The sequence below is a fragment of the Calonectris borealis genome, chromosome 6, assembly GCF_964195595.1.
Source record: "Calonectris borealis chromosome 6, bCalBor7.hap1.2, whole genome shotgun sequence".
In the NCBI taxonomy this organism is placed as follows: domain Eukaryota; kingdom Metazoa; phylum Chordata; class Aves; order Procellariiformes; family Procellariidae; genus Calonectris; species Calonectris borealis.
Genome location: NC_134317.1, coordinates 24,503,032 through 24,528,877, shown reverse-complemented (window position 1 = coordinate 24,528,877; position 25,846 = coordinate 24,503,032). Strand labels below are relative to the sequence as shown.

Sequence of the window (25,846 nt, the reverse complement as noted above, 5' to 3'; positions counted from 1 at the left end):
TTGTACCAAGGGAGGTCATTGATGATCCTTGGAGAGAGGCAGCTGATGGGAGAGGAGGGAACTTCTGGTAACCACTGTTTTAAACACTTTTCATAAGTTTATGTGAAAATTATTTTGACATTTGACTGTCAACAACATTTTAAACCTGTGTACAGTGTGTTTTGATGTAAAATCTTTATTGCTAAAACCACTGTTTTCAGTAAGTTAAAAGAAAAGATGAAGTTTAAGACGTGCATGTCAACAAAGAACCGCAACTTTCTGTATGTCAGTTAAGGAATTGTTTGTAGTTTACCCTGTTTCCTGTCTTATATTTAGTACAAGAAATGCTTTGGGTTTTTTTTTCCCCCTGTGAAAAATCAGTTGATTTTCATTTTGGTAATATTAAAATAAAATTATTTTTGTGGTTTATTTCTCAGGCATATCTTTAATGTTATAGGATAGGCATGCAAATACCCTGAAGATTGATCCAGGAATAAGTAATAAACTGTTTTTAATTGTTAATATTTTTATTTTTAAAATATGTATTGATTTTTGGGGGGGCAGGGTTTTTTTTTTTGGTGATGCTGCTTATCTGATAATTTAAATCCTAGTTGAATTATGTTGCCAGATTGTCTTCAGAAGGGCATGAAGTCAGCACACATGCTTCAGTAATATCTGGTTGTTTTACCCTTATGTTTCCAGTTGGCAATTTGAAATTATGGCTTCAACTGCACTTTAAATATGTGATAATAGCATGTGTTTCTAATAAGGGCCAGCACCATTTTGTTCAGATAGTGTGAATGGTTGTCACTCATATATGACAAATGCACCTTCATCTGCTTCTTTGATGGCCCCCTAAAAACCATACCCTCAAATCAGGCCGATGAAATTAGCTGCTGTGTAAATTGTGTGTCTGAGTGGTTCATTATCTAATCACCGTCAGAACCACAGTGATAAAGTAGATTGAAACAGGGACAAGGTCTGCCAGATGATTTCAGGCCTTTTTTTCTAAGCCCTGTTTCCCTTGGAAACATGAAGAGTCGTTCAGAACTTCAGAATTCTTTGTCTAGAACTTCATTTTTTCTTAATGCATAAAATTGGTTAGCCAGTGAGGGCTGCCAGGGTGATTTGTAAGGTTTTCTTTCCATGAGTCTTTTAGTCATTACTGCATGTATTAAAATGTTCTGCGATGTTCAATTTAGATACTATGTTTGCTACTGCTAGGTTAGATACTGTTAAATACAGTGGTATATATTTTCAGAAAAGTGCTCTAGCCTGTTCCTATTTGGAAGAAACTCTTAAAGATGTGTTAAGTGCTTCCCTGAAATGGCAAAGCGCTATGCTTTGTATGTGTCTGTATAAAGCTTTGGATTCTGGAGTTGATACGTAAATTAACAGACTAAAACAGTATGATATAAAATATTGCAGGTGATGCTTGTACACGGGCAGTATAACAGACCTACTGACTTTACTTTTTCATCTCAAACTCTTGTGACTCTTAATAGTATGTTGTAAATACATATTCCTTGTCTTTTTCACTTAATATGTAATTTAAGTGTTCTTTTCTTTTAGGAGCATTTGAAGATGATGATATCACTCATGTTGAAGGAAGTGTGGATCCTGTTCGTGACATTGAAATAATACATGAGGAACTTAGACTTAAAGATGAGGAGCTGATCATGCAGAGTATAGACAAGCTTGAAAAAGTAGCTGTAAGAGGAGGAGACAAGAAATTAAAACCTGAATATGTAAGTATATGACTTATAAAAGTAGGTCATTAAGTACTCTCTGTATTGAATTGAAATTTTTCTATTGTTGGGTTTTGTTATTGATCTCCCATATGTATAATACGAAACACTACTACTATTTTTATGTGTATTTTAAAGTAATTATTATTATGAGTTGAAAAATTATTAGAATGCATTATTTGCTGTGTTGACAGTGTAAGATTTCACTGATAAAACTAATTGTAATTTTTAAAATTTAACTGCTATTTTCTTGCTAACACAGCTTTATATGAGAATTGCCAATGCTTCGTCAAACTTACATGAGTGTTTAGTTATAATTCAAAGTCCAGCAATCACTTCTGAATTATTCTTGCTGTTAAGTTCTAGTCTTGATGTTGATACTAGTATTTCTGTAGCCACCAAGTGAATATATTTTCCTGGTGTGGTTGCAGTTTATGTCTTTTAGTGCATGTTAAATAAAGACTGCTAGTTGAAATTAATTTTAGAATGTTGTTGTGGAAAGCTGCTTAAATGAGCTCAATTATCACAGGGTAGTAGTGGTGTTTCTTTGTAAATTAGAAATGTATAATAATTATCAACTTCAAGGTATATTTTTGTAAATGATTATTTTACTGCCCCTTGACTTTTGAGTCTGCTACACTTTGCCAGTAGTCTTGTTATTAATTTTTCTTTATTTCATTAATCTTCTATAAATATTTCAGGTGGTATATAAAGCGCATTCTCTAATTATTGTAGCAGTATATCAGTGTGGAAATAGACTATTTATGCTTAACAATTAAGTAGTAAAAAATACTGTTTTCTCCTATGGCTTTTTAGGTAGCAAGTAGTAAGAAAAACATTGTCATATCAGTGCTGGTGTTTTCGTTTATCAGCAGTGAAGTGCAGTGAAATTTGTTGGCCCTACCTAGTGTTTAGAAGTGAATAGGAACTGAAAGAGAACATCCCTCTCCAAAGTGTTCATCTTCATGATGCAGTGTTAAAAAGCACTTCTTTGGTAGCTTCTGTTGGTGAAGAACTAGTCTTCATCTGGTTTGAAAAGTATTTTATTCCCTGATTGGTCTAAGCCAGAAAATTGTTGGATGATTTGAAGGCTTTCACGTAAGCCCAGAGAGAGAGAAGCAGGTATGCTTCATTTAAGGTCTTATCTGACATGTGCCAACCCAGCCTTGGGTACATGTGGGCTGTGACTTTCATCTTTTACAAAATGTTGCACCTGTTTAGAGGAACAGGCACCTTATGCCTACTGTTTCAAATAGCATCCACACAGTCTTTCACCTTTTAATTCATCTTAAAGAAAGGGGCAAGCAAAAATCTTGTCCATAGCAAATTCAAAGTTCAGCCTAAGGCTAAATTTTACATTGGTATGAGATCATGAAACTGAGGAGTGTTGTGATGCTGTTCTGCCCCAGTCTTGGGCTCTTCTCGCTTACTTTCTTGTGTGGCTGTCTTTGGAAACAGTTTTGCTCGGCTCCTCATGATGGAGGTGTTCTTGCCCAGTTTTTGAGTGTACCTCTCTGGACACTTTGAGGGTTTTGTATCATATTCTATATTCTTCCTGTGCTAAGGAAGAAGTCAGCACTTTTGTAGTTGCAAAGAAACATAACTGAAGTGTGTTTTAAATAAAACTCTTAATAGTCGTCATGTAACTGTAATGGGTGGTAGGTACAGTTACTCTTGTATGACAGAGCTGCTCTTACTCATTTTTCAACTACAGGAAGTTGGTATGTGTTTGAAAACAGAAAATGTCATATTATTCTCAAATCAAGGGAGACAGTAAATAAAAACCTAAAATCTAGAAATGCAATTTAAATTAATTAAAGAAAACTTTAAAATCTGCATTATTTATCTATCTTTACCCAGCTTCAGTTTCTCATCCTTCTCTTTGCCTCTTCCTTCAGTCTCCTAACTATTACTTCATCTGTAGTTCACCCGTCAAAATGACTTTGTCATCTTGTGTTTGTAACTTACACTTCCTGTCACTCCTTGGGTTTTTTTGTCCTTTCTTTATGAACATGCACAGAGAAAACACCAGGTTCTTGGAGTCGTGTTGCTCTGCCAGTTCTGTTCTTGGTAACAGCTGTTACACTTGACCAGTCTCAGCTGAGTTTGTCAACAACAATAGGGGTTTCAAAGGCATTAAATTCCTTTGTTTCATGGAAAGGGGTGGCTGAACAGAGTGGAGAGGCACAAATTAATGCTCCCCTCGAGACAAAGGCTGCATGTAGGAACTACGGTCACTGGGGAATCTCTTCAGGGAAGTGCTGTGGGGCATCACGTCTGTGAGTCCTGCTGATCTTGGACCTTCTTGCTTGTCTTTATGACTTGTATGCTTGAATTGTAAGGTAGACAGTAGACCTTAGTAAAATGGACTTTTTTATTGGTAAATGCCTGTGAAGGCTCTGCCTGGTTACTTTTCTTTTCCTAGTAAATCAACCCTTAGGCCTAGTTACACAGCTTCTACAAACAGATTTGTGTAGTTTTAAGATTGTAACAGCAATTCTTGGGCTTTTCCAGCCCCTAGATGGATTTATTTAGATGTTCAGCCACTGGGTTGTGAGGCACTCCTGTACAGTTTGCTTTGCCTCTCTTCCTTTAACATTTTGTGTTGCAGAGAAGGCCTATGGTTGCATTTATATAGTATACTGCATGATTAACTGTGCGGTAAATGACTTATGGGTCTAGGAGAGAAACCCCACAGGATTGGTGAAAAGAACAGTTAAAGATTATGCCTCCCTAAAGCAGTAGCCAAACGTTAGGAGTGTATTTTGGCTGTTTGATCATTCTGCACTTCCCGCATCTGTTGCATTTTGCAGCTAGCTTGTTGGGCAGAGAGTGAGTTCCCTGTCCAGCACAATTTATAATGTTGTTTCCATTTGGCTTCCTCCTTCCAGGGCAGAAAAGTCATTAAGAGACAGTATAGACTGGAATTAATACATTTTTTCAAACAGGTTGTCTTCAAAAAAAGGTGGAGGGGGAAGGGAAGGGCTGGGAGAGAACTTCCCAGGATTTGCCTTTTTAAGTTATTTACCAGTACAATACATATCCATTGCTAATATTCTGTTCTTTCCATAGCAGAGGTGTGCAACAAACGACTCTTGTCTGTGCTCTGAGTGTTCCCAGTCATTTTCCCTTTCAGGAAAACTAGGAGGTTACAAGGGCAAAAAACCTCGGTATTTGTAGGTTGTTTTGGTTTTGTTTTTAAGGCACAATGTTAAAATTTTAGTCTCTCTCTTTTTCATTGTTTTCCTTTTTCCATCCTTTTGGGAGTAGTTTAAGGTAAAGGCACTTGAGAATTTCTTAAGAGTTTCAACTGGTTGAGAGTTGTGAAAGTTCTGTGGTTCATTCAGATAAAGATATTGCAAGCTTTCTTACCTGTATTGCTTTCAGACCTTTCACTGGCTTGCTTTCCCCTGCTGAACAAAAACATCTAGCACTTGAATTGCATTTTTCATTTCTTTCCACTTTTTTTGAGAGCACTTTGAGATCTGTTGAGGAAGAACACTATATCAGGTTAGGGAAAGAAGAAGGAGGAAAGAAAAGAAATAATATTGATCTTAGTCAAGTATGTTTTTCCTTTGGTAGTTTGCTGAATATAACAAATAACCTTAATATGAAAGCTAAGGAAAAGTTACTGATTTCAGAGAGGCTATAATCTCCGTGTGACCTGTGTAAACTTATTGTTCGCATCAAAGGGGATTTCACTGTGTTTCATGGAACCTAATTGAAAGTAGAAGTCATTTTTCTTATTTCATAAATATGAATTGTCTGCTTTAGAGGATTCTCTTTATCAGTAAGCCTCCACAACTTGATAGTCTGAAATCTCCAAAAGGTTTAGGAGCAGAAAAAAAGAAAATTGTCAGTCTGTATCAGTCAACAGTTCTTAAATCCAAGATTTGTATTTGATTGCCTGCCTTCTCACACCTGTGTTCTAACTTGTTAATTATCATTTTTCCTTTGCGTAAGCCCATTGCATACAGTTGGTAAGTTCACCTTTGTACAGTGACCTGGCTTTGCGGTTGAATACAGTGTTAACTGTTGTTCTGTCTCTCAGAGAATTGATTTCTCAATCCCCTGTCAGCAGAAATAAAATAGCCAACTGCTGTTAAGGAGCCATCAATGAAACAATTCTCAAGTTCTACTTAAAAATCAATGACACAATATGGTCCAAGATCAGCAACATGTAATGTTGACATAGGCTTGGAATAGCTTCCTTTACATGTATATTTTTGTCTGTTTTGCACGTGTTCTCACTGCCTTCTTAGAAATTACTGTCTGCTTTTACTAAGGGTACTGTTCTTTCAGACTCAGTATACCTTTAAATATTATTTTGGCTATAACCTTCTAAAGAGATATTATAGAATAAAAATACCCCTGTTATTTGCATGTATTAAAACAGCGCGAATATCATTTCAGAAAGCAATCAGAGTAATTTTGATTCTATATTTTAAATCTGACTGGTGCTGGTATCTGCAGAGACATGAAAAAGATACTGAGTTAAACTTTATTATTAGCTTATTATTCATCTGTCATTTTGGGTAGCAGGAGATTTCAAAGTAAAATTCAAATATGTATGAATTTATGGATTAGAATGTACAAATTTTAAAACTTGTTTTAAAAATATATATTTTTTTAATTTATGGGATTTTCAGTCCTGGAGACAGAACTCTTCAAGTTAATTCAATATAATACAGTTAAGTGAACATTATTGCAGGATTTTCTTCCATTACCCTTCCCGTGTGATTCAGTTCTAGTCCTTAGAGATTGACCCTCTGCAGTAGATCAGCTACTCTTTCAGCCCTTTATTAGTGCTCTGAATCTTGAATTCTAGCACAGAATAATTCTTGGTGGTAATGTATTGTGATTTATATATCTGACCACAAGAATATTATTTATAGTTGAGTTCACGCAGATTACTGATGTTAGTGATATGAAGACAAAATCTTTAGGTCAGTATCAATGTCCGCAGTGTTTGAGCTTCCAATTTTCAGTTGAAAGGCAGCTTTTACAGTAGGTCAGGATCAATGTTCACTGCATTTGAACTTCCAGAATTCAGTTGAAAGGGGTGCTTTTACAAGTCCTGTGAGATATCTAAATTCCGTTGTTAAAGTCTATCAATTTTAAAATAAGATTAGTTTTTCAAAGCAAACACATTTTGTAAGAGCAAAAGTAATTGCAATTATGAAAAGAACAGTTAGAGACTCCTTTTTAATGTAATGGTACCAGAACCATCTAGTGCATTTTTTACTTAAAAGAAAGGCATCAAGCTTTGTTTTGTTACTGTGATGGGCAATGAACTAATAAGTTGATACAATGACCATAGGCATAGATTATAAGTATCTGTCAGCATATATGTACTATGAGGAGTAAAGCAAAATCGTCCTAATGGTGTTTTAAGTAGCTTTAATCCCTTCCTTCTTCCTCCGTTGCATTTAAAGTCTTGGTCCTGTCCTGATAATACGGTAACTGTTTGAAAAATGTTTTTTTGTTCATTTAAAATTACCGATAAGGTGTGGGAGATACTTCACAAACAGCAAAGCGCTGGTAGATTCAGTTCTTCTTATCACCAATACATACTAGGTGAAAACAGGGTGAAAATCTTTCCTTCCTGCAATATTCTGATGAATGGGATGGCGCCGAGCAGAATTTGCTGACCTCGTGCTGCAAGCGCTTGCCAGAGTTCTCACGGATGGATGAACTCTTATTTCCTCTAACTGATGATGTCAGTTGGGAATTTTCACCTTTCTTTCGTTCCAAGTTGAAGATAAATACAGCGATGAATTTTTTTTCTTTTTTTTTTTTTTTTTTGGTCAGTTTCTTTGGTCTCCTTTTGTGAGGAGAGTTTGAGAGGCCAGTTTGTTCCAATGCAGGTGGAAAGAAAGGAGCAACGTACACGTACACTGTTGACATACTTTCTGCTGATGGCTGTTACAATTAGTAACTTAAATGTTAAATCTTAGGGAAATAATCGAGAAAATATTTATATTCTTAATGCATATAATTATGCCTAAAATCTTTAGTGGAGCATTTACTGTGCTTAATGTGGTATTTAGAGGAAATTAAAGTTCATTCTGGAGAACATTTTGAATGTAACAGGAAAATATTCATGGCAGATGTTTGTGAATTAATTGGTAGTAAAGCCTGACTTAAAAGTACATAATGTGTACATACACGTTTGGATTTCTTTTGGTATTATCAGTAGACAAAGAGAAGTCAATGTTTAAATACTTTCTGTCAAGGCTGATCTTTCCTGTGTAGATTTGAACAGTGGCTTAAAGTAATTACTTTTGTAAATAATGTCTGTATGGGTATGTCTAGATCCAAGCCATGGTGTAATTTTTAAATAGTTTATACATACACCAAAGTAACTCCATATATAAATAGTTGTATTCTGAAAAAGACACCGTTTTCAATTGGCTTAATTCACATGTAGAACAAATGCATTCACACATGGATTTATTTGGAAATAAGTGTGTGTAGATCAACACAGTAAGAAAAGTTTAGTGGAACTCTACAGAACATGTTTCATTTTACTTTTCAGTGCAATTTCCCCATTCTGAATTTCTGAACTGCTAGAAATAATCACTGGTAAATAGACTGCTTTCTGTATTCTTGCCTGCTTTTTTCTTTGAGAAGCTACAAGTGACTGTATAATTTTATGTATAATGCCTTAGGAACCCACAAGGATGACCCACACAGGAGAATTTGGGGATTATTGACACAAATTACGTTGCCGGGAATGCTTGTAGGATGTTTTGGGTGACAGTACTTGCTGTGGTTCATAAACATTATTAGCATCTAGCTCTGAGTAAATCTTATATCATGTGCAGCTTGTACTGGCTCTGTTAGAAGGTATTGAATAGAAGAAAAGATAATACACTTGTCCTAAATCCATTACTTCTCCCATTGTATTTTTATTAAAGTCAGTGAGCAAGGGAATTGTAAGAGATTAGACATTGTTTTGTACCACAGAGGAGCTCATTGTCACTCCAGTTGATGCAGTACCTGACTTGTTCTCTTTCTTGCACCCAGCTGCTACAGCTTATTTAAGCACTTAACACAATTGAAAAACATGATCTAGCCTTTTTTTTTAAACTGCAAAATTTGTCATAATTGTCCTTTAAAAATACCACTGTTTCTAAACATTGTTTTTGTAATAAATTCTTACTTTGTCACTTCAGCCTCACTCTTTTAACTTGCCAGAAAACCTCCAGGAAAAGCAGAGAGCTCAGGCTATGCTAAATAGAACTGAAAAAGGTTTCCAAGGAAAGCCATGAATGGAAGGACTGTGGGCACAGCGCACACCATACACCTTGCGTTAACAAGGAAATTGGTGTGCACACAACAAATAGTTTTTGGTGCAGCACAGTTTAACTAGTTATGAGTACTCTTTACCTCAAATAGCATAGTTCTCTATCTGTATCTGAAAAACCATCGTAGCTATTTTGAAGGCCAGATGGAATACTATTTATTATCTAGTTTGATCTCTTGCATATCCCGGCTTAATTCTCACAATTGTGGTTAAAATAGAATGTATCTCTTAGGGGAAAAAAATTAAGCTTTATTTAAATATTTTTTAGCTATAGATAAATAACTGTAACTTGCATAAGCCAGTGATTAATTATCTTTACTGTTTGGAAATAAGACACAGCTTTAGTCTGTATTTGTCAAGCTTCAACTTTCAGCCATTTGATTTTTGTATGCTAGTGTGAAAAACCCTGTACTATGTGAGTTTTTTGTTAGTTATATATATGAAATGCAATAAGAATAAAAGCATAAGATTCAAGCACACTGAGTCTTTACATATAAGCACTTTTTCAAAACCTCTTATTTTTCTCCACTTTTTCAGTATTTCAACAGAGATAAGTGTAGAATTATTCACATTGGACGTTAGCCTATTTATATACTCAAAGATTGTATTAGTCTTTTAGTTACAGTATAGTTCACTTGCTTGTGACCCTCAAGTCTTCTCAGTCACTCTCGTGAGGCGGAAGTCCTCTACCTGTAAATACTGAATCCACCCTCCCTTGTCCCCCACCCAGCAAGTGTATGAACTTGAATTTATTGTATTGAAAAACATTGTTTGCTTTCACTAAATACGTCTAGCAGTTCTGGTCACTACATGCATAATTCACATTGTTAGTAATTTACTGTTCTCAGAATCTGTGTCATTAATGTGGTCTTTTTTAGGCTGTTGATGAAAGATGATAACTAGCGAAATGCAAATAATTTGTTTGGAGTGCCACCAGGAACACACTCATTGGATTTTCTATTTGCAGTTACATTCTGAGACCTACTGGTTAGGTAGTGCTGACTCCATTTAGTGTATGCAGTGTTTTTTGAATTAAAGACCTTGCGTCACTGAGCCAGATTCCTTAGCGAAGTCTGATATATGCATTATACATTACTACCTTCATTATTGATATGCTATGCTGTTGGACTTCTGTATGAAATGAGAGGAGCTAACTAAGAGCTACAAGTAACGTTTTAGGTACTCGTTATAGCTTTTCTGAGGAGCAGAGCAGAGCAAATGATAGAATTTTGGACAATTGAAACATTTTAGCAAAAAGTATTTAACTGCTTTTGAAGTGTTTACAGGGAGCTGGTCACTTATTACATCTTGGAAGTTTTGAAGGGAATGAATAAGGTGCTGAGAAACACTCCATACTTCCCAGAAACATTTCCCTTGGTGGGGGAAAAAAGCCTACTGTACCCACAGTTACTCTCTGTAGTAGTGGAGACTTTTGCACTGCCTGCAGGATCACAGAGAATTCTCTTGCACTTTGAAGTGTGAAGTGGTAATCCTCACAAATGCTTACTTCTTTATTAAATTTGCGGAAGTTAATTACATGCCCTGCTAATTTACAACAAAAAGCTCACAATTCTCTGATGCCAAGTAGGCAAGTGAGTTTTCCAAGCTTCAGTTTAGTCCCTCGTGCTGTAAGAAGAATTTGGCATTGGCACACATTATTACTATCATCCATCCAGAGAGTTTATTAATGTATGCACATTTTTCTACACAGTAGTGTCTCATGAGCATGTCTTGATAAATCTCCTAAATGCAATTTAAATGTATTTCTTTCTAGTATTTTATACTGTTGGGACTTGTTGTTGAAGTCCTGCTTAGCATTTGTGGGTTGACTACTTGCCACTTTTGGAAAATGAGAGCAGGACATAAATTAAAATCACTGTATTGCATATGGCTAAATATATTAAGTATTCACGTGTGCTAAATATATCGCCAAGGATACAGTCAAAAATTAACTGATGTTTAAAACAGTGGTATTTGATATTCATGAAGTTTGCTGTATTTCATATGCCTTGACAACTGTAAGTAAATTGGATTTTGGAGGGGATCTTGGTGGCTTTTTAAATGGTGCTTGCTATAATGTTGCTAGCTGAAAAACAGAACAAGAATACCCCTTTCATCAAACAAGGAGAAGTGGATCATTCTGCTGGTGACAGATTGACCTCGAAGTGTGCAACTGGGGAGGCCAGATCTAATGAAACAAAGTGGATCATTGCTCTGTATTCTGTTATTAAGCATCTCGGAGTTAACTGGAGTAGTGATTAAATGTGTTTAAATGACTATTTCAGCGATAGTGAAGATAAAAAGGTCAGTTCATACTCTTTCACCAGGCCTAAACAGAAGCAATTAATAAAACTAAAAATGGTGCTATATATGAGATATAACCTCAAAATGTGCTTTTTGCTTTTTGTGTGTTTAGAGTATTGGGGCAGCTAAGTGAAAAAGAAATATGTGGAAATTGTCACTAGTATTTAATGATTTCTTGTTAAGGGATATATTAAATCTCATTTAAATGGGACACACCATTGATGCAGGGGAATCTGAGTTCATCTGTCACTTTTTTTTGTTTCTGGACTGTCTGCCTTACATTCTGCGTGGTGTGACTGCCCAGATAGTCCATCAGAGAAAATTTGGCTTTGAATAATTATTTCCAAATTTTTTCTTTGTGTCTTACTGCCTCACCAGCTTCAGACATAAATGCTATATTTGCTTATAAGTTTCCATCCTTTTATCTAAGGAAAGTTTTCCATTACTTTGCCACCTTCTCTGTAAAACCAAAATAAAATTGCAAGTATACAGCTGTCTGTTCTCCCCAGCCTATGCAGTTGTTGGTCAGCCTTCCCTGCGGAAGTTAGCCATGTAATTACTCCTTTAGAACAACAGTTGCAAACAGCATCAAGTCAGGTACATAAACGCGAACTCTGAAAAATTAGGTCTGTGCCAAAGTGGGTTTAGACGTGTCACTGTAGGTAGCAGGTGAATGTGGGAGGGAAGTTCTCGCTGGCAACTGTGTGCTTAGATAGGCTTTAGAAAGAGCAAACTTTATTTGCTGTGTTGATGCTTGAAATTTTCTGGAGGTTCTGCGTTATGTAGCTACCCTTACAGTGTGATTAAAAAAACATTTAATTGCTGCCTAAGCCTAAAAGATTGGCTTTGATAACTTGTGCTACAATGTTTTTTCTGTCAATTTTTTATCGACTCCAATTTATATGCAATAATGCGTTGCTATTGAGGGGGAACTGTAATGCCGAAAGCCACGTGTTAGATGCCTACAGAATTAGCTTAAAACCCAAAATAGTGTGTAATCGGAATTCCTTCACTGCTGAACAGGCATCTTGGAGATTGCGTTGATTTTTATATATCTATTTAAACAAAAGCTGAGGATAAAGATCTTAAATGAAAAGTACCTATTGGTAGAATTGCTTCCCTTATCTTGTTTATACTGATTAATTAAAAAATAAAAAGCACACAGGGTTAAAGATAAGATGGTACCACTGTTTTCTTCTTTATGTGTAATCTTGTTGCATGTCTCTACATAAGCTGTTCTGGCCACTCATCATAGTAACCAGCTGGGCCATTTCACCTGCTGGAGCCATTAAAGAGGACTCTCTCCCCCTAGATTAATCCCCTCCGACATTAGTTTTTTGCTCTGACAACTGGAGCAGGCATTCAGAATTTGCAGGTGGCCAGTGTGACGCACATAATTGCCTACAATTTTAGGCAATGAATAAAAATGGTCTACATTACTTGTCAAAGGTTGTATATGCAGTGCCAAGTGAGATCTATGGGAAGCCTTTTAGGGTTTAAAGAACAGTTAATAGCAAAGCTGCACAGTGCTTTTTTAATCATAATGCATTTGTAATATAGCACTTTGATCTTCTCCTTGTAGGAAATGGTGTTATATTAGCCACTTTTAAACATTTATGAGTGAAATTCAGTTATAGGAGAGTAAAAGTGATTATTCTTAGGCAGAACATGTTAGATTTCATTAAAAGTTTTAGCTTGCCCCTTCCTTGTTAAAATCTGTGGGGAGTCCTGTTCCTGGAGGGTTTCAAATCAGGATCTGAGGATTTAGAAGAGCTTTTTCTTTGTTTTCCGCTAAAGCAACTGCAAGACTAGAAAAGACTGTAGTAAATACTGATGTTATTTGTGGTTGTTTATAAATGTACTTCAACTGCATAGCATTAAGCGCAAAAAATGTTGTGCTCAACAGTTTAGAGAATATTTCCTTCTATTTTAAAGATCTTAATTCTCAGTTGTGTCAATTATAACCTAAAAAATGTATTATTTAAAGCATGATCATAAATTATCTACAACAAAAAATAGGCGACTCTAAAATGTACTACTCCTAGAAGAGCAGAGTTTGACCTTTCAGACCCAAGAGCCTTTTATTAACACCTGCCTGTAAGGAGAACTGTGCCACACGCAGCTTTCGGATTCACGACCACAAAACTGATGAGGAAAGGCTTGAAGGGTTCAGTTTGTGTCACTTGCTGTTTGCCGTTTCCATTTCACAGATGATTAATCTTTCTGTGAAGAAAGGCCAGAGAAACAAAGCACATTGGGCTCTTCCTGCAGTTACTCCTTCTGAATGCACACTAGCTTGCTAACTAAAAGGCCTTTAGATTTCCTGCCGAGAGAGATGTTCTGAAAGTGAATGCAGCTGGTTGGAGGTCACCAGTGCAAGGCTCTTGCCATTGTGTAATGGAGGCTTTGGCAGGTTTCATTTTGGGGGGGAGGGAGAAGGTGTTGGCGAAAAATTAATGCAGAATAAAAAGGGCTTTGGCCATTTGAATTAATTTCTTGAAGGGTGGATCATCAATAATAGGCTCAATTTCTTTTGCTAGCAATTTAAAAAAAAGATATTTGCTGTGTTTTTTCCCACCCATTCCCTTTTCTTAATGGCATGTTTATATTGTACGTGGTCTCTCCTGCTGGATGCTGAAATGTCACGTCTTACTGAGTTTGAAAAGCAATCTAAAATGTACTGATTTTTACATTTTATGAGCTCTGCTAATTTTCGTGGTGGCGAGAGATGATACTTGAGTATTGTGTATTTAACTTCCTAATTATGGGATTTGTATCGCTTTAATAATCGATATTGCTCTTTAGTGACTTTGAAAGCAGCAATTTCTATTTTTCTGGGAGAGTAAAAATTTGTTTTTAAAATGTATAATCTAATTTTTAATTTGTGTGTATGTTTTGAATCTTAATATATACACTCCTTGTTTATAGAAGAGAATGGTCTGATATCCAGCTGAGTTTTTGACTTTGTTTTTTCTTGATCTTGCGTAGGACGTAATGTGCAAAATCAAGACATGGGTAATAGATGAAAAGAAAGCTGTCCGCTTCTATCATGATTGGAATGACAAAGAGGTAGGCTACAAATATTACCCCATGAATTGACTTCTAATTTTGCTACCTGTTACTGTCTTTTTTTAAAGGTTTTTTTTTAGATTTCATAGTCATAGTATATTGAATGTTAAATTTATCAGCCGATTCTGTGTTTATCAGTGATCTATGTATTACACTTTAATTCTGTTGCCGCCTTAGACATGCCATGAGGAAAATGGTCGTAAAATTAACTCAAGTTGGTATAACTTGTTTTTAAAATTCTTCTCGTATATTTTCACTTCTAGATTGATGTTTTGAACAAACATTTGTTTTTTACTTCAAAACCGATGATCTACTTGGTTAACCTCTCTGAAAAAGACTACGTTAGAAAGAAAAACAAGTGGTGAGTGTGTTCAGGTTAAATATCTAAATTCATGTTTCTATTTCACATTTTTCAATGGTGACTAATTCCTTCCGCATTAAGATCGCCAAGGATATTAATTAAAATAGGAATAAAAACTAATGTTGCAGTTTTGTTACTTGTTATGCTCCCATTGACATGCTGCTTGAGTACAATGTATATGGCGAAACCCTGAATGAAAGTGCAGAATAGAAAAGAATATGCTTTCCTTCCTTACATTTTTACATGAATCCATTAACTGTGAAGAAAATAGGTTTGATTTAGAAGTACTGATTTAAATAAACGTATGGTTTTATCATGTTATATAATGCTGATTGTCTGAACAACATCTTTTTCATTCCAAAGGAATGAATTGACTGCCAGAGGACTAAAGCTATGTGAGTTGCACAGAAATCTTTCAAACTGTGGCAAAATTGCACATTTTAACAGTACTCTTCTGTTTGCAGTTGGGTGCCTGGCTTCCTTGCCACTGCTGGCACTTTGCTTACGGTTTACAGGCCTGTTTTGATGGCTTTAATGCCATGAACAGTGCAGGTTTATTCCCGACATCAATATTATGACTTAAGTATGTGATGGTTACAAAATCAATCTATCAGACATTCAATGAACTGGATGAAGATTCAGTCCTAACATGGTAGACATATGGTGGGAATCTGCTGTTGAGAAGTACAGCATTTAGCATGTCTTTGGAAGCTGTACATGGGATAAATGTTTTTGGTTTGTGGAGATGGGAACAGATTAAGTAGTATACGATGAAGAAAAATCTATAGCAGTATATTTAGTTTATACTAAAAAACAACTTTTTTAGTATAAACAACAACAACCACCAAACAACAAACCTTTTCTTAGTATTCAGAGCTTTAAACACTGTACTTGTGAGATACTTTGAAGATGTATAAATGTATGTTTGTGAACAGATATGTGTGTAACTCATCCAAACAAATCAAAAGTATCTAAAGCGGAATATCTGAATTCTCCTAAAGTACACCCTCTGTTTCTCCCTGTACTTCATTAAGTACTTAGATGCACATGGTTTCAATTTTCCATTAAAAATTCTCATTTCCATATGATATCAAAGAGTGAGAAGGCTTTAAACTGAAAAATAAACATTCATAGACTGGAAGCCAAAACAATAATTAATGTCAGATGGTTAACTCCAATAAATCATTAGAATAAATTCTGTGAAATTACTGCAACTAAAACTGTCCTTTTGATACTCCAAGACATTTTGTGTTAGTATTAAAGAACAAAATTTAACCTATTTAACAGCAAACCCTCTCAGCCCAAAACACAGACTTTGGAATAAACTTGATAACCAATGTAATAATGTAAGCTTTTTGTATTTGGCCAAATTTTATAGTTTTAAATTAATTTGTTCCTTCTTTGAATGTTTTTTGGGTATGACAATTTAAACATTAAAAATGGTTCTACCCAAGGAAGTCTTTAAAATCAGGATAGTAGTATTTGCTCTGTTATTGTCAGGTGATATTTTTTTCGAAGTACGGATGTTGAAGTTTCCTAAGGTTCGCTATAACAGTACAGACGTGGAAGTTTACGTGAAAATGGATGAGTCGGTTTCCCTGTCCAAAAAAGGATCCTCGCACCTGTATTTGGATGATTACAGGTAGAGCTCACTGGCTCTAATTGTACAGTAAATACCATTTCCCAGACCCTAATGGTAGACAGACTACTTAGGAGACGCCAGTCTGTGATTTAGCTGTCGCCAGTCACCCCATGTTTTTTGTGAGACTAGTTGTGATGATGACATAGTTAAACCCAATTGAAAGCAAATCTTTGTATAAATTGCAATTTTTAATTTGTAAAAAATCAGATGTTTGAGTTGAGGAGTCATATAATGAAATGGTTTAACTGTTTCTATTATAATTAATGATTTAGTTTTTAAAAAGTATACCCAGATCTCATGGACGTGAGTGTAATTGTAGCTGAAAGATCAAAGCCTGGGTAGCTGAGTGATGTTCCAGAAGAGAATTTACCACATAGCCATTTTCAGTACAGTTTCTGCCTCCTGCTGTTCCTATTTTCCCTCAAGCTAGCCATTGACTACCCCCTGTGCATCCCTGCTCGTAAAAAATGATTGAGGAAGTATTTGTCATGTATTTATGAGTGGGAAACATTGTGTGATAGGGAAAGGCATCTACTAGAACCAGAAAGATTGCCGTTTTCTTTCGTTCAGCCACTCTGCCACAGCTTTAAATCCTCTGTTTATGCAACATAGCTTTTATATTTAAGAGCAGAATAAATGTTTTCTATGAAGGATGCTAACGGTAGGCTTTTGTCATTTGTGTGGTGCAAGCAGATGTGAATGATTAGAATATGTTTTACTGTTAGATGCCACTTAATTTGTGATTTTTGTTATTATTTTGAGGGGTAGAGGTTCATATTTGAAATGCAAGCCACATTTAGACTAGTCGTTCGACTTGAAAAAGTTTATTTCTGAGCTTAATTCATAATACTACTATAACAAAAGCAAGGTTAATGCAGGAAACGCTCAGCAGTAAAATGTTTTCGTAAGACTTTTGCAACTATAAAAGTGTTTAAAACAGCAAGGGAGAGGAGTAGCTTTTTGATTGTGGGTAGAGAGGAAAACTAAAATTGTCTTTGTTTTACTGGGTCACTATTTCAGAATTAATGAACATTTTAATTGTTAGTTAAAACACACTTACATTTAAGTGCTAACATGTTATTTTTCAATCCAAGAAAAGAAGAAAACACTGTGAAAGATAGGACTATTGTGTGTTTGAGTAGGTGTATTGACCTTTTGAAAGATGTAAAAACTGGAATGGCTCCAAGCAGTTACTTGCTGGTTTTAACAGTGTTGAATTAGTCATTCAGTTGATTTATGATTAAGACCTAGCCCCTGAAGAGAAGCTGACATGGCAGCTGTGTTAGTCGCACTTGTGTTATGATCAGATGACAGTAATCATGATGTTGTATGGGGGAATCCACTGAAGCCGTTCTTACTATATATTGCTGCGCTCTAAATGAATACTTGAGCCCTTCTTTTAGTAATTCCTAATAGTTTTTAGACGGATCTAGTACCTTAACATGGTATACATGTATTTGAGTTTTACCATGAAAGTATTCTGAATAAGCCTATTAATTTTCAGTTAAAACTGCTTTCTGAGTCACAGGATGTCACATAAATCCAGGACATGAGGTTTATCAGCCCTTCACCTAATTAAAGGTTTACATTTTAGTCTTGCTAAAGAGGGTGTTTTTATCAGGTCATAATATGGATTCCAATTATGAAATATATCGAGCTAATTAATGAATGGATGTAGTGGACCATGCTTAGCATACTGTTCGGCTCAGTATTTTGGACTTATTCTTTGCAGTGAGCACCAGGAATGCTGTATGTGTCAAAGCTGCATAGGCTGATCTTTTGACTCGACTTCTCAGGTCTAAACAAGTGAATTTTTTCATCCTATGCATAGACTGTAATTTAAAGAGCTGATTATGCTGCTAAAGATTTTCTAATATCTATAGCATCTTAACTAAGTTGTCTGAGACTTCATGCGGATTTTTGAACATTGTTTTCTCTAATATAATTCAGATTTGTTGAGTATCCAAATGTGTGTTAACATTATTTTCAAGGGGTTGTTTCTCAAAATGTTATGGACGACATTCTGCTAACAAAAATATGTTGGGTGTTGATGGGATAGGGTACCTCTCTTGAAGTATCTTACTCCTGTGTATTTAGAAAGGTGGCGTATATGACTTAATAAATAACATTTTCGCCGTTAGTTTTTATAGCATTTTTAATGTTCTTAAGCTAGAAGAGGCATAATTAGGTCAGATGAAAGGCCTATCTTTTCTGGTATCATGTTTCTGACAGGCCACTAACAGATGTCCAGGGAAGATTATAGGAAGAGATTAAGCAGCAGACTGTATGTGTCCGCTTCTTGCAATCTGTTATTGTAGAACTGACTAAGCCAGATATGATATACTTGTGGTTAATAATTTTTGACTGATTTTTGTTCTATGAATTTAGCCATTGACCTTTTGAACCCAAGTATACTTTTGGCATCCCAATATCCTGGAGCAGGGACTTCCACAGTTTAACTATGTGCTATATGGAGAAGTACTTCCTTATGCTTGTTTTGGATCTGCCACATCATAATTTCATTTGATGCTCCTTAGATCTTGTAGTATGAGAGTGAATAATCCTTTTCTATTCATCTTTTCCATATTGCTTCAGATGTTCCAAATATTAAAAAAAAAGGGGGGGAGGGGGAGTGGAGAAATCTTACATGAAGAAAGAAATATCAAGGGTGAAGTACAAGGAAGACTCAATAGGTTTGAGTATGAATTAATCTGCTTCACTCGGTCTTTCACTTTTAAACTAGTTAGGAAAGAAAGTGACTATCTGGTGGTAAATGGAGACTTGGTGTTCTTGGTTGCATTTCTGTGGGTACGTGCCCAGTGGTAGAATAGATCTAATAGTTGTGTGTTCACTGTCTTGGCAAAAGAGCAAGGCAGTGTCATGTGCTGGTAGAGCGAGCGGATGGTGACAGGAGAAGACATGCTATCCAGAAAGTTTTCTTGGCTTCAGTATGCCTGTTAAAAACAAGAAAAGAAAAGAAAACTTAAAAGAAACTCAACAACAAAAAACCCCTATGCTCCCCAACCTCCCCTTCCACCCTTAAATAGTGTCTGATTTTAGAGAAGTCCTGGAGATACTATTTCTGTACAGACTATTCTTAAATTGGTTAGCAATAAATATTTGATCTCTATGTCAAAAAAAAAAAAAGAGTGAAAGTCTTTCCTTAGCATTTTACCTGCATTTTGGTTTGAGACCGTTCAAAAAGACATTTTAAAAACCAAAAGAAGCAAAGATTAATGGAAATTATAATACTGACATGACATACCTTGGAGCAAAACATGATTTAACAAGCAGTATAAGGATATGTATATTTAAGAATTTTAGTAAGTAAATTCACAGGAAATAAAGTTAAAGGAAAGAACAGCTGCAGGCCAGCTCCATCTCTTCTACAACTAGATATATAGTGACTCAATAAAAGTGTGAAACATCTCCATCTTAGTCCCACAGAAACACAATCTCCTTTCACTGTCCAAGTTTCAGCCCTTTTCAAATGCTGTCTGAAATAGATGAACTTTGCAAATTTTGCTAAAAACAAAAAAATTCCCATTTGGACCAAATATCTAAAAGTCATTCCCCTTCTAAAAGGAGAGATGCTGCTGTTAAGGAACCTCTGCAGTGCAGAGACAAACAGAATTACATCACTTAGAGCAAACAGTTAATTGCAAATACCAGCATATTAGTCATGTAGCAAGATACCGAAGTGAGGGCAGAATGCAGTTTTCACTACCTTCAGCTTCTGAATTACATTTATTTTCTGAACTATATTAAGTGTATATTTAAATATACTATAGGTCATACAGTCATGGATGCTTAGGCAGATAAATTTTATTCTTATAAATATATTTGAGAATATATTTGATGTAGAATTCTTTAAATCATAATTATAAGTTGTAATGCCATCGTGGTGTTGAGATATTTTCTTGACATAGCTGCTTAATGATTTCAAGGCTGTCTTCTATGCTGACAGATTTGGAAAATTATAATTTTTTAAATACGTTGCACTTCTTGTTCCTGCCTTACAACTGAAATGTTTTTAACATAAATTATCTTGTAGTATTTTTTATCGATTTATAACGAGTTCTGCACACACAAGTTGTGAAGTCAGATACTCAAAGTTAACAAGATCCAGAATTTAGGCTTCCTGTTGCACCTTTACTGCCTGATTGAGAGAGAGTACCTTACAGCTCAGGTTGTTTTAGCTAGAGGATGGCATCTGTTTTCCATAGAGCACTTACCTACGGTAGTAGGGGATAGTGCATGCTGTTTGCTTAATAAACAGTTATTCTTTATTATGTCTTATACAAATTAATTTATCATCCGTCAACCTAATGGCAGTCTCTTTTCTTTCCAGCACCTTTGCCTGACATTGCCAGTTGACTTCTTGTAGTCTTGTGTCTTACCAATTCAGTGACTTTTCATTCAGTTGTTCTGCCTATCCCAAACTTTTTTCCCCACCCTTTTCCTAGCTGACATGTTCTCCGTGGGTCTTTGCCAGATTGTCTCTCCCTCTTCCCTGATTTTATCCCATTCTTGCTGGCTTAGTTCCAGTCCAGTCCTTTGGTCTGGATGATTTCTTTCACCAGACTTCCTGCTTTACTTTACTTTCCTTTGCCTCCCCCTCCGGAGTCCCCGTCCGTTTGAATGTGAATGCATATTGTTTGGGTCACAGCAGGTGTTGGGGACTTGTCTCTAAACATGGGGAAGATGCGTCCCGGCTCTCAGCTCCGGTGTGTAACCTCGCCCCAGACACAAAAACAGCTTCCAGGAAAAGTCTAGCTTCACTCCAGTGCTCCGCTTGCATGCAGGTGCTGCGGATTATAGAAGGAGATTAAATCGCTGAGACTCTTCAGTGTTAAATTTGAGCAGTTTTGCTACTGAGGACATGAATTTCTGATTTGGATGGACTTTCACACAAGTGCGATGGTTTAACTCTGATACCAAGTTTGCTCTGTGCCAGACGTAAGTCTTGGCTCCTAAGCATTAGAACAGTAATTTTTTTCAAATAAAATGTTTCTGGGATGTTTTAAAAATGGGCAGTGCTGTATGGTGAAGCTGTTTTCAAAAATTTCAGTCCACCTGGTTACAACATGGCACTTATAAATAGCTAAAGTGTAGGTTGTGAAGCCAGGAAATAAAGCCTCAGTAATTTACTTAGGATATGAGTCTTGAAACGGGTAAAAAGGTGGGGGGTGGTGGAGGAGAACCTCCTGGTTTTTGGGAAGGCCTGTCCTGGGCAGATAAAGGTAGTTTCAAGCTATTCTTACAACTCATCAAAGGCTGCAGACTGTAGAGAGCAGGATGACCAGAGTAATGAAGAACAGTTTCTGCAACGTTGTGAGTGATACATGACAGCCCAGCATACCACAACACCAAACACCAGCCCAACACAGCCATACCCCTCTCGTATTCTCTGAGAGCATCCATGTGCATCAAGCTGATTATACTATCAGAGTAATTCAAAAGAACTATGTATTAACACTTCATATCAGTAAGGCTGTGCTGAGTGAAAGCAGCTATAAGTAACTTTTCAACTTCACTGCTATATGATCCCTGTCTTAAGAGCTGCATGTCATAGCAAACCCCCTTTGAACAACTCAGCTTTGCTTCCCATCTTTGTTCCTTTTCTTCTTCTCTCTCCAGATGCTCTTCTCAATGTTTTTATTTTTTTTGTCTGTCATCACCATAATTTCTGAGCTGTTTATACAGAATTCTGTGCGTGCAGTTGTAATGTCGAACAACCACAGCTTTGAGTTCAGATGCTCCACCAGTTTTATGGTCGGCTTGCGTAGTCTTACGAATTCATACCTGCTAACGATACTTTTTTTAATCTGCCATGGCAGTTCAGAGAATCAAGTAATTTGTGTGATATTTGATTTAAACACTTGGATTTTCATAGGCAAAATCTAAAGCAATAGATGCTAGCTTTCAACAAGCAAAAACTTAACTACTTATAAAGTTATCCAAACCTGTGCAGGGTAAGAAGGGGCATCTTTATTTGTATATACCGTCTGAACACTTTAGAAACTTTTTTTATTCCTGATCTTCATTGGAATTGGGACTTCTCAGTAGATATTTTTGTCACCTTTATAAACACACGCTACTTAAGATATATAGCACTAGGGGAGAGAATAATGTGGCACTAGATTTCAAATCAATTAATTACACAACTTTGCTTCATTCAATGTATAGAAAACATGAGCAGTGAAGAGGGGGACTTTCACAGAAAAATGGTATGTGATGACATTGTCAAAGACAATGATGTAAACTTTATTGCAAAATCATTGCAATACGAATGTTGCTGATTCTGGATGCATCATAAGGTACAGCATCCTTTTCAAACTTCAGTCTGTTTAAAACTGAAGAATGCTTAAACTGCTCAGAAACAAACCTGAGATGCAGAGATATGTCCGAGTATAGATTTCGTTACTGCATAGTGGATATGGAGAAAGCAGAGACTAATAAATAACTGCTCTTCTTTCTTCCCAGTATGGTGTGTAAAGGGCTTGCTTCCAATTTTCTGCTACTTGCTTTCCACTGTTCGGGAAGCTTGTGCTTTATGCCTCGCTTTTCCTTGCTATTTCCCTAAAAGTGTTGGTGCTGGTGAAATCATAGACAAAATATTTTTGGGAAACGTTCTCTACTTTAAGATCAAGTTACCCAATAAAGATATTGATATTGTGTAGTAATTGCATATTTTTTTCTGGAATTGTATCAGTGATTTATCTCCTGAATGACATCTGCAAAGAAACTATGTGTTCTGTCAGTCCTCTTTTTCAAAGGCTTTCCAAAGGTGCTTGGAGTGATTTAAGTGTATGTTGTGTGTAGTTGTGCTCCTTCACTGAAGCCGCTGTCACAGACTTAGCTGGGTAAGCAATGTGCCTGAATGGCGATTTCTAGTTCTTTGAATCAATTCTTCTTTAGAATGCTTCCCTCTTATTTATTGCAGGTTAGAGCATAGCTTTTGGCAATGTATAGTCAAGCAACCTATATTAGTTTTACTGGCAACTAAATGAGTTTGGAAATTTTCAGTAGCTTGATATCTTTCTTGACACTCTAGAGTGAGATTTTTAGCTTCAGAGTGTCTCATCTTGCTTTTTATGGCTTACGTTTTTAGATTCAGACTAGCTTCTATTTCGAGAATAGGCCTCTCTCTCTCATAGTACTCTGAGCCAGTGAAGTCTTAAACACTGCAGTGGAAAAAGTGAAGGAGAAACAATGTTTTTGTCCCTTTTCTTTGTTACAGAATGGAAGAAAGGAGAAGGGTAAGCAACTTAAGAACCCAGCTTTTATATTGAGGACAAGATTCTGTAATTTACAGTATGTTCCAGTCCAGGGTTGTTAGTCCTGAGCATCATCAACGCAACCCCATCAACAGGTCCTCAGGGATTTTGGAGGAGACTGGGGTACTAACCACCATATCAGTGCTGTCATCTCTCTACAATATCATTACCTCAGATGCAGATTTAAAATCCTACTTCCAATGGTAAATAGTTCAGTAGTGATTTCACTCTTACTCATTTTAGAGTAAAGCAGTTTGACTGTGCATGTAAGCCTGTAGATGGTTGTGTCAGAATCCCTTCACATTTCAAGTTCCTGATCAGAAACATCGTTACTAATGAATAAGTAGAACACTTCTTGTTTCCTTACTCTTTTGTGTCGTGCGTATTACAAGCACAACCACCTTCACTGCAGTGATTTTTGAATGTAATAATATTGATGAGAGAAAGAGAAGGAAGTACGGTGAAATAGTCTACTCGATTAAATTTCCCAGGGATAAAGAATATTCTTTGATTGAAAATGAGTGTCTAAATCTACTTGGAGAAGATGAGCTCTGTTCTGCTGCATTTTTCTGTTTATTATTGACTTACAAAAATATTTTGTATCTCCTTTGTGATGCAAGTTACACAGGTCCAGTTACACTTCTCTCATTGCAGTTAAAATGCTATCTGCTAATATGTTGTAGCTGATTCAAGTTACTTTTCTCATATTTGAACCTCAGGAGAATTTTGACAGGGAAAGAGGGGTAGAGACTGATCTACATGTGCATGGTTTGGTTTATGAGCTTGAAGAATAACTTGAATTTGTCCCATTAATGAGCAGGTCGTATTCTAGAAAGTAGGATTTTTTTTTTTTTTTTAAATAAAGGGGGGGTTTGCCCTTTTTTGCTTTACAAATCAGCTAATAGAGAATTGTGCAAGAGATTATTATTCTTGATAGTAGTTGTTTATTCTTAGGTTATTGTATATGAATTTATTTATTGTTACTTATTATTATTAATTTATTGAGCCCTGTGCCTTTCAGAATGAATGAGCATTGTTAGCCTGTCTTTGTCAATGAGGCAACATAGAAACAGCAGTTGTGCATAGTCCATAAAGCAAATAAATTACGCTTTCAAATCAAGGGGAAAATAGATACTATGGGTATGCGTCCCCAGCTTTTAACATCTGTTGGTTCATTATTATTATATCTGACGTGGCATTTAAAAACCAGCAGGTTTTTTTGTGTGAGTCCTATTGAGAATTTGGAAGATGGAGAGGAAGGCTGTTGAATGACTGTACAGAGTTGAGTGGCTGTGGTCTCATTTGGTGCGATGGGAGCAATGCGAGTAGCTCCTCCTCTCTGTTAGGATCTGATACCTCCTTGCTGCTTGTAACTGGTGGGTTTTGAGAGGAAAGATAGTCTTTCATTCTCATGGTAGACACATCAACAGTTGTAATAACTGGCAGATGAGCTTTCATTTTAGAATTTTTTTAAGCAAAAACCGCTCTGATAATATTGACTCTTATCCTGAAATAACAAGAGAATTACTTGTATTGCTTTTGCAAAAACATCTGTATGGGGAAATTTGGATTGGGCATTGCAATCATTATCACTATAATAGTGTCTCTTAAACAATGTCCAAATTAGTAAGTAACTTTCCTTTCATAATCTGTTACTTAGTATTGGTGTATCTGATTTGCAAACAACTACGTGTATGTACCTCTAAAATTCTGCTTATTGAATTTGTCTGTCTGGATCATGTCTTGAAACATTTCTTGCTATCACATGCTACAGAGTTCTGTTAATCTCTTTAAGTTCTCATAGTTGAAGTTAATTTTATTTCACCTACCATTCTTTATTTCACTGCAGTTGATATTTGAGATATTTGTGGGGTCTGGGAACAATACTCATCTTGAAATTGTTCTTCATGAATGGTCTGCAGCATCTCCATTCTCTGGAGGAATATTTTATGGATTACTGTTCTGTTTTCTAGAAATAGGGGCTAAATGGGAACATCAGCCAATCAAAAATCATTTATTATAAATAGAAAAATAATGTTTAAGAAGGAAATTCTTTTATAAAATAGGCTGCTGTGGCTTTGGCACCCATTTTTCAAGTTTACTTTTGCTCTGAACTAAATTCTTTGTTTCACAATTGACAGACACATTTTTCAT

General features: G+C 36.0%; 1 protein-coding gene across 2 annotated transcripts in view; it reads left to right on the top strand.

Annotated features, from left to right (window-relative positions):
* OLA1 (Obg like ATPase 1) overlaps nucleotides 1-25,846 on the top strand; it is a 104,738-nt gene that overhangs the window by 49,767 nt on the left and 29,125 nt on the right. For both annotated transcript variants that reach the window (XM_075153263.1, XM_075153264.1), the window contains 3 exons: nucleotides 1,552-1,727; nucleotides 14,329-14,409; nucleotides 14,673-14,770. In XM_075153263.1, the coding sequence (XP_075009364.1) occupies nucleotides 1,552-1,727; nucleotides 14,329-14,409; nucleotides 14,673-14,770 (355 nt within the window). The remainder of the gene's footprint in view (nucleotides 1-1,551; nucleotides 1,728-14,328; nucleotides 14,410-14,672; nucleotides 14,771-25,846) is intronic.